This window comes from Belonocnema kinseyi, chromosome 2 (genome assembly GCF_010883055.1).
Source record: "Belonocnema kinseyi isolate 2016_QV_RU_SX_M_011 chromosome 2, B_treatae_v1, whole genome shotgun sequence".
Taxonomy (NCBI): domain Eukaryota; kingdom Metazoa; phylum Arthropoda; class Insecta; order Hymenoptera; family Cynipidae; genus Belonocnema; species Belonocnema kinseyi.
In genome coordinates, this window is record NC_046658.1 from 72,874,202 (window position 1) to 72,884,313 (window position 10,112).

The window sequence follows — 10,112 nt, forward strand, 5'->3', positions numbered from 1 at the left end:
TACGTCGTTCATTACGTAACATACAAACCAAACACTCTAATCATTCAGAAACTTGAATTTGTATGATACAAAATGGCGCCTCGGGTGATTCATTGCCAAACCTGTACTTCAAGTTCTCTAGATTATAGCAATTTTTTGGAGAAACCCATCGCAATGTTGGGTTTCTGACACCTTACTATTATTTATCTCTTAATGTGAGAACATAAAGTTGTCCCCATGGTATACCTTAAATTATAACTAATGTTAAATAGGGCTTTGTAGATCACCGAAACCCAAAGTGATTGATAAAGATATGACCCCCTACCAAAGCCTTATTTGGAAGCGCTGACTTCATAAATTGGTCTTCTTCAATGACCTATTTCGTCAGGTTGTGGCGTAGGCAATATCTACATACCGCACCTACAACTATTCAATACAGAATTTACGTCCTACACTCTTTAGCAAAGGGACAAGTTCAACGGAAGGGCGAAAAGAAGAATAAAGAGGTGGAATAGGTGGAGGTTGAAAGGAGAACAAAGTAGGGGAACGTGTCGAAGCGATCGAGCATGTTCGGCACAGTTCGTGTGCTTTCGCCGAAGCGAGGCGGGGTTTAGGCGGGGTCGATACGGACAACCGTGTCTTCTCTTCGTTTCCGTACAGTGTCGTACTAATCGCACTGTACCCGAAAACTATCCTACACGCGTAACAGTTTCTCGCTTCTGATAACAACAATTGGCCTAGCAGACACGTAAGTACATAAACTGTCGCGTAAAACTATCAGACATATCTCGTACTGTCAGTCAGCCGACGTGCATAGCCCGCGACGACGAGGTAAAAGAAAAAGAAGAGGAGTTTACCACTTTGGAATACGAAGTATCACCGACAGGCGAGCTTTCGTGATGTTTGTTCGTGCGTGGGAAGCGTGAACGTAATGGTACGTCCTTGCCAGGTATCGGATCGCATTCGAACAGCAGCAGCGACGACCAACGGGCTTCGTATCGCGGGCCTTGAGGCGGTCGACGTTGCGGCGGTGTTGCCACCTCTCATACATTGCTTCGCGAACGATACGAAGGAAGAAAGAACCTCGTTGCCACGTCTGCTACACTGCCAGCCTGCTCGACAGCTCGCTAGCTCAACGACGTCTATCCTCTCACCTCACTGGTAAGCCATTGTGTGATGATACAGATCGTGAAAGGTGACTACATCTATATGTGCTCGAGAGCGGGCCAAACTCCTCATTGCGTGCATTACCCTGCCCCTCTGTAGGTCGTAGTTGTATTAGTATTGCTGTTTGTGTCTGCTATAGGACAAGTATTCGGAATATATGTGACTACTTAGCTTTGTCCTTCCTGTATATCCACTATCTATACGTACATACGCCTACAGAGTAACATACGTGTGGCGGAATGACAACTGGAGAGAAATAACTTGGTACGCACAGCACAAATGCCGGGAATCTATAGGCCAATTTGAATGTTTAAATCTTTTGTGAAAACTCTTTATAGCCTACGAATATGTGCTTTTTTCAGTGGATACGTCTTGATTTATTTGCAGTGGATATTCTAAATTGAATATTTTGATTGAAAATTTATATCGATAAATTAAGTCAAAAGTGTAGTTATTACTTTATTAGCGGCAAAGGGTATTTGAAATCACTAATAACTGAACAGATTCAAAATCTAGTTTGTTAAATAATTTTACTGTAATCGAGACTATCACATGTCCCACGTATGATCTGATTTCAACTACATAAGAATATTGAAGAACATTTCTTAATTTTTGTAATATACCTAACATTCAGTGAATTTTGAAAATTTTAATTTGAGCAAGTAAATTTCACATTTCTGAAAGTGAAAAAGTTGAAAACCTAGAAAGTTTATGTTTCGGTTTCTCATGATGTAATAAGTATATTGACGACCCAGCCGCGTGAATGAATAGCACGTGCCTATTAGCCTTGACTGTAGGAACCTGTAGGCTGTTATAGATGTATATGCTCACTACTTGACAACTGCATGCGCAAAGTTCAATATTCAATTTAGGTCTCGTACTCAATGTGATCACATGTTCTTGAAAAGACGCGAATGTTGTTCAGAATTACAAAAATCGATAAAGTTAATACTTAGGAGTGAATATTTTTTCTTTCCAACATTTGAATTTTTAAGGTGGGAATGTGTAACCTACATGTTTTATATAATGTATAAATTTGCAGAATATATATAATTTTCTCAATTTTAGCCTTAACAGAAACAAATGCTTTTTTATATTTTCACTACAAGTTATACTGTTGGTAATATTCATTCTTTTCAAGTGTCGCTTAATGTTGTCAGTTCTAATACACATGAAAAACATGAGTGTATTTTTATTGTCCCAGGTGAAAAGTTACATGTATGCATGTATATATATATTGTTTATAGCGAAAATGTTATTTTTCATTTGTTTTATACGTTTGTCTGCATACAAAATAAAAAATATTAGTGTTATTCCACTATCTATAAATTATAACTTTCTCTCCTGAGGCAGGTGATTTTTATGAGGGAAAATGTTGAATTTGTTCGCATCATGAAAAAAGTAGATGCAATACAATTGGTATGCAAAATACCCAAAATGTGATGGGTAAGTCTTACTACATGTAGGTAGTTTTTATTGCAGGTAAAGATGGCTGTCAAATCGGGGTAATGATTCCACTTCCTTTTTCATTGTGCGATGTCTATAATTGTATGCCAATCCAACTTTTTACTTTGTCTTTGTAATTTAATAAAGTATATTCTTAGAAGATAATATTTGGATATCTCTTCTAGGAGGACGTTAACATATCTATTCTAGCATGCTGTATTTTTTCACTAACATATAAATATATCAGTAGGCGAAGACGCATGCTTTAAACTTTACTGACATTCCGTTTTGCTGTAATTCAATGTTTTGCTTTACTGCCTTACTACTAGAGAACTGGAGAAAGTTACGCTAACATTTCTTCACCTCAAGGAAATAGACATTTTTGTGTATTAGATTGAGTACGCAGTCGATAATTATAGTGAATTAACATTATTTCACTTGTCGAATACTGATAGACAAGTTAATTTTTCAAATAAAATAGAACAAATCTCATACGTATAGTGATATATCCCATGTGAATATTTTCGTGGGCACCCAAAGTAAGATCGTTGGCCCATTTTCGGGCCAACTTTCCCAAAAGATTGACCGACCTACCGGAATGATAACTATAACAAGACTGAGTCTACTTTGGCAGCCAGAGATGGGTTTACAAAAAAATGTGTATTGGCCCGAGACCTTACCACCCAATTTCTGACCAGAATAACCGAGTATTGGCCTAACTTTTACTCAAACATGGCCCAACTTTTGGTTGAACTATTAGAAATCTTTCATAGAAGAGTAACGCCGGTTATTTGGCCAATAGTCGGCCCAGGCCAGACTGAGGCGATATAAAAAAAATGCTACTTTTGATAGTGTGAATGTCATGTTTTCTATTATTTTAGACAATTTGTAACTTTTTCGAAATATGTCAACATAAAAAATTCTTGGATACACCCGGGTAAAAATATTTGGTCTTCATTTTGTCTAGAATATCTTCGATATGTTTTCAAGATCATGATGTCTGCTTCCGTATCACCTGACGTTTCTTGCATTTCAGTCCGTAGTTGTGCTAAGTAGACTTGTCTTGAGAGACTGAGAAGTATTGTTGACATCTGCACTAAGAATTACAATTTTATAATCGGTAATACAGTTAAAATCGAATACTAGACCAATTTTGGAGCCGACTTTGGTGTACAATTACCCAGATAGACGGCTGTTTCGTAAAAAACGCTTTTGTTTGTTCACGCCTGAACGACCGCCGCTCACCCCGCGCAGCTCCTTTTACTCCTACTTGCGGTGCAGCGTCAATTCTCGAAAGAATTCTATTAGGGGGCCCCATATCTAGGGTTCACTGTACTTGTGATTTTGTAATAACTGTTTTTTAAATTGTAAATTAGGAACCTTTTGGTCTCAACTATTAAAGACTTATAAAATTTTCTATAAAAAGATCAAAACTTTCAGTTTTTACAAGTATCTAGTGAACTGTTGGAGATAGGAAAAAGGGCAACATTTTTAGATTCTCCATCCAAAGAGCATAATTATTGCAGAGAAATAAACTTATAATGTATATAAAGAAAACCACGAAAATAAATAATATAAACATTCTGTAAAATTGAAAGCGGATTAGTGATGACCCTCGAAGGCCTTGGGAAACATACATGTTTGTCTTCAAGTTCAAAATATTCGTCTTAACACATTATAAATAGTCTGATTCCGTCTCACGAACGATACATACAGAGTAATTTGAAATTGCCTTCAATTATAGTCTTTACCCAAAGCCAAATCAAGACCAAATATTTTTACCCGGGCAGTTCATCAGCACAAGAGCTGGACAAGACCAGCTCGAACTTAGAATTGTTTGTTCTTGACTAGCTGATTACTGCTAAACTAATCCAGTCATCTGGTCGGAAAAATGGTGCGAATGTGTTAATTACTCGGGCAGTCATTTTTTTTCTCTTAAGTACTTAATTTGGGGCTGCATAATATAGGGACAGATTTTTTGAACGGGATTTCGTCCCGGAACACGAAGATTTTTTTGGGGGACGGTGCAAAATACCCCATTCCATTGGATTGGTGCTTTCCTCTTCATTTAAGAGGTAAACGTTTTCTTACCAAAATTAAAGTAGATAAAATTCTGCGTAAAAAAAATTTGTTCTCTCACCAATACTCACGGAGTTACGGCCTTTAAGAAAACCCGATTTTTTTTCAATTTTTTGCCAAAAATCACATGTTTTTTGTTTTGTTTCTCTGTAGCGCAGACCTTGACGGCCCGATCTAAAAATTGTCAGCAGATGAATTAAAGTAGACGTAAATACCTGAGAAATGAGTCACCTTTGGCATGTGATGACTCGCGATTTATTATAGTTAGAACCATTTTTTTGGGGTTGAAATTACAGGTACTTACATCTACTTTAATTCATCTGTTGACCATTTCTAGATCTGGCCATCAGGACCCGAGAAACGAACAAAAAAACCTGAGATTTTTGAAAAAAAATGTAAAAAAATCGAGGTTTTTTTAAATTTCGTAACTCCGAGACTATTGGTGATAGAACAAAGGTTTTTTTTAGTCTTACGCAGAATTTTATCTACTTTAATTTTTGTAAGAACACTTTTACCTCTTAAATGTACAGGGAAGCATCAATCTAATGGAATGTGATATTTTGCATCTTTTCCAAAAAAATGTCGTGTTCCGGGACGAAATGACTGCCCCAGAAATTACCATGCAAAAGTACCAGATGAATGGACTAAACCGGGACCAGAAAAGAATGTCAAGGTGGCAAAAAAATCTTGTTTGATAGTGTGAATTTTGTATTTTCTATCATTTTAAACACCCCGTAACTTTTTCGAAATGTGTTGAAGAAAAAATTGCGCCCTACATCAGCGCACTTCTGGGCTAGACCAGACCGAACTTAGAACTTTTATTGTTCTTGGATATCTGAGCAGTGTCGGCCCTGGGCCAGAACAGACCTGCCGGACTAGAAGATCTAGATAAAGTCAGGCCTGGGTGAAAATAGCGCCAGAATTGGGCCATATCAGATCTTCCAGACTAGACAGTCCAGATAAAACCGAGTAAAAATGCTTCGATTTGAGTTCGATTTGGTTATGTTTTGAGTTCGTCTGCAAGACATCAATATCTGGATGCGTCTCAAAACTGAGCCGAGACATAAGCCTTCGTCTTCCTTTTATGGCAACGCCAGGTAAAACGACGTTTACTTGTCTCAAGTCGAGCCTTGCCTTGGCTAAAACGACAAACAAATTTAACCAAGAGAAATCTGACTGCTAAACTCGGCGGTGTTCGGATAGAGTCGGCTGATAGTTCGTTTCATCGAAGCAGTATGTGCCTGTCGAAGGTGGGAATGGCTAAATATGCTTCGTGGCGTGAATGCTCCACACTTTGCGAAAAATGTCTAAGAAATCCTCAGAGAGTTCTTTTAATAAGACTTCCAGCGCGGCAGTATGCGATATCTCAGAGCCTAGCCCCTCGAATTTTCCACGCGTTCTATTATCATTACGGTAATTGCGTCAACTTCTAGGAGAGTTGGCCCGACTTTGGGCCGATGACCAATTCGCACATGGGATTGTAAAAATAATGTATATAGTGCCCATTTAGGCTGCATATTGTCAAATCAAAATATCTAGTGGATAAAACATACATCAACAGATCGAAAATTTTATGAAGTGTAACCATTACGTATTATAATTCATTTTTAATGTATTTTGCACTGATTTTCTTTAAACAAATGCGTCAAAGGATGCAACGTTCATTACATACAATAATCTTGTCAAGCATAGGGGAGAGTCGGGCAGTCTTGGCCATCGGGGAGCTTCGGCTACTCGTAATTTTGAATAAACTGTATTTTCTACAACGATAAATCAACATTATTATCTTTCAACATTGTTCCAAATCGTAATTATTTTAAATATAAGAATTAAATCTCTCATTAGCTTAAAAGAAAATCTGAACTACATATTTTGTCTTTAAAAGGAACAAGTGCATGTTGTGAAATATTGAACAACCTTATTATCAAATATTTAAATAAATTAAAAATACATAATATTCGTTTTTTAGAAGATATATAAATGCACTTTCGAAATATGCGCTCTGTCATTTTTGTTTAATAATTTCACGTATTTTAGTATTGGTAAGGAAAAACCTTGTTTGACGTCTTAAGAAAAAAAAATATATAATATTCTGGTGGGGGAATCGGTCTGATTCCGAAACGTCATATTTGTACATTGCCGAATAAATAGCCGAAGAAGTCGATCAAATAAGGTTTTTCCTTACCAATACTAATTTTTTGTTTCTCAGGCGTTAAATTAAGGAGTTTTACATCCCGAAGTTCTTTACATTCCTTATTTCGTTATTCATTGCAGTTTTTATGTAACATGTCAGACATACAATTTTGAAGAACAAAAAATAGATTTCTCGTTGATCAATATCATGATAAAATGTCAAAGGTTACGATTTTTTCTGTTGACTGGGCCACCTGGCACTCTTTTTGAATAAACTTGTTTTGGTCCTTAAGTAAAATGCTTTGGTTTCCTGTATCTTACAGGATAATTCTCTGAATATCTGCTTTGAAGTTATAAGAAAAATAACTAACATTATAATTAACTGTTCGTATTGCTATCTCAATTGACAGCGGTTGCATTATTAATAAAGCGGTTTTTGTGGCCGGTATTACCCCACTCTCGCCTATAATACTTTCTTCAAAAATAGATCAGAGGACGCAACATTTTTTGCATTAAAGCTTGTAGTATATTTATAAAATAATGCTTTTAAATAACACGTGCTTGTCGTATTTATTAATGATGTAACATGCATTTCAATTTTCGCGATACCGTATCGCGCGAACTAACGTATAACGATGTTAACTCTCTAATGGACTTTCGCATATGCATGTATATATAATATACATATATAACATATATCGATCCAGTCTACGATAATTTGTCCTATTACGCGAGCAGATGAGTTATGAATTATGCAGAAGCGATTGTGGTCACTTTACATCAATAAAATACTTCTGAATTCCATCAATCCTAATTTTATTTACGGGTATAACTTTTTTTGAAATTGGAGAAACATAATTATCTTGTATAAAAGTTAATTACTCTGCGTATGTAAGTTCATTATAATTGTAGTGAAACAATTTAGAAAAAGTGATGATCACCAATTACATCGTGCTTCTTTAACAGCAATGCAGCCACTTTCGTACATGTACTTGCACTATATAATATTAATTGGTTTTCTGGAACTACCTTCGCAATTAATGCAATTTGTGTTAGATTTCGCGTATAGGTGTTTCAAAGGGTGGATATAAACATGGTGTTATTAAATATTTTATGACTGCAACTGAGCTTTCCAACATAGAAAGGTGTGCTATTTGTTTTTTCCAGGACCAAAAGAAGATATGGATGCAAACGAGAGGGAAAAGCCGCTTGTGAAAGACTTAAACGAACATATCATATGTCCCCTGTGTAGAGGCTACTTCGTAGACGCAACGACCCTCGTTGAGTGTCTACATTCTTGTTAGTACTTTTTCTTCATCGTATCATTAAAATAGATGTAGGGTCAATGCACCAGTGTACGAGCACTCACCTGAAAGCTCTAACTGAACTGGTTCATATTTTGTTACTTTCGCGCCCTTCGAACGCTTTCTTTTCACCGTGATATCAATCTATTCTAAAAAAAAAGAAATATTAACTTAGAGCCTAGGACATAATAGTAAAACGTATTTCAAATATCAAATTTAAAAGATTTAAACACGCATTAATATCCGTATATTTCTTTGAAATTAGCCCAATGTTAAATGCATCATGTATACATAGTAATTGAGACAATATAAACTTTATTAACTTGCTGTGACAAATCATTCTTTCTGTGGCGCATTACACTTAGTAATTTTATCGTTGTACGCATATGATTTTATTTCATATGCATGGAGAATTTGATTGCAGTATATATACTACCCTGCCATGAAAAAATAAGTGTCATTTTGTCGAAAAATAGGTTTTGGTATCAATAGAATCTTGAGAGCAAATAAGTTGCATCCGTCAGAATAAAAATAAATCTTTTTAATAATTTTTCAAATGAAATGACAGTTTAAAATTGTTAATATTGAGAAAATTAATGGAATAAAGTGGGAAAATGTAAGGAAGATTGGGTAGACCGTGGCAAGAATGACGAGTTAACATTCATTGATCTATAAAAAGTTAAGAATACACGGAATTAATCAACATTTTCTTTATTTCGAGTCCCACATTAATAAATATTATAATTTCATACGTATAATTATTATAATACAACATCTATTTAATTATTTAATTACTTCTGACAAGCTTTTAAAGGTATAAAGAAAGAATCTACAGATATTTTAAATGAAAATAGTGATTATAGCTGTGTCGTTTAGTCATAGAATGCTTTCCTTATTTTTGTATTGCGCCTTTTTTTGCGGTCAGAGTTAAATCGTATTATCGACCAAATTTATACTATAGCAGTTTGGCATCCGATTATTTTCCAACTATTTTCTTGAAAATTTACGAGTATTCTTGAAAGACAAATTAGTACCTAAACATTTTTTAAATCTGTCCATTTAATGAGATACAATATTATATTAATTTTATTGTTATCACTCATTAAAGAACTCATATAATAGCTGGAAAATACATTCATTTAGCAACGTGTCTGCGAAAGAAACAAGTATTTAAACAAATTAGAATGGTTTAAACAAATTGAAAATTAGTTAGCAGATGAGTGAGTATCTTAAATTACCCATTAATGGTTATTTATGAAAAAAAGTTTAAAAATGTTATTAAACCGTAATATTACGCAAAATTCAAATTTGTCACTTATAGGGTTTTCTTTTAGTGACTCATAAGAGTGGCTTAAAGTCATGCAACCTAAAATTTACGGCTGATTTTTATACATCGACATTTCATCGCGTTTAAATTTCAAATGAACAAACAGATAACTTATTCCCATGTTAATAAATGGAATTGTTCGTGGTCTTTTACGCGACCCCTAAATATTAACCGATTTCGCTCAAATTTATAATTTTTTGGCATTAGAATAAAACAGTGGGGTGAAAGCAAAGTAATTCGAAAAATGAAAAACAAAGTCACCTTTAGCCCACATCTTATACGAAACCTATGTAAATTTAACAATAAATGTGTGTGTGTGCGTGTGTGCGCGTGTGTGTGTGTGTGCTTAAATCAGAAGACTTTATGGCAATCTACTAATTATTAACAACTTATATTCGCTTTTCATTTTCATTCCAGAGAAAAAAGAATATAAGCTTATAAACTACTATGCATGTTACTGTTAATACCCAAAATTAGTCAAAATTTTGGGTTTAAATAGTTAAAACACGATGTAACTGTGCGCTTTTTGTTAAAACTATAAAAATTTTAATATTTAGTCTGATTCCGAGTTCGGCGGTGGTACCATCACTAGGGGGTGAAACTTGATGGGGTTCTCTTAGAAAAGGGTGATACACTGGTGTGACTGGTGATATCATTCGCTCTTTTCTAGGACCCCC

General features: G+C 35.2%; 1 protein-coding gene across 2 annotated transcripts in view; it reads left to right on the plus strand.

Annotated features, from left to right (window-relative positions):
* The first annotated feature begins 1,010 nt into the window (after positions 1–1,010).
* Positions 1,011–10,112, plus strand: part of LOC117167674 (polycomb group protein Psc-like) — a 22,563-nt gene continuing 13,461 nt past the window's right edge. For both annotated transcript variants that reach the window (XM_033352786.1, XM_033352785.1), the window contains exons 1-2: positions 1,011–1,140; positions 7,972–8,103. In XM_033352786.1, the coding sequence (XP_033208677.1) occupies positions 7,986–8,103 (118 nt within the window). In that variant the 5' untranslated portion in view covers positions 1,011–1,140; positions 7,972–7,985. The remainder of the gene's footprint in view (positions 1,141–7,971; positions 8,104–10,112) is intronic.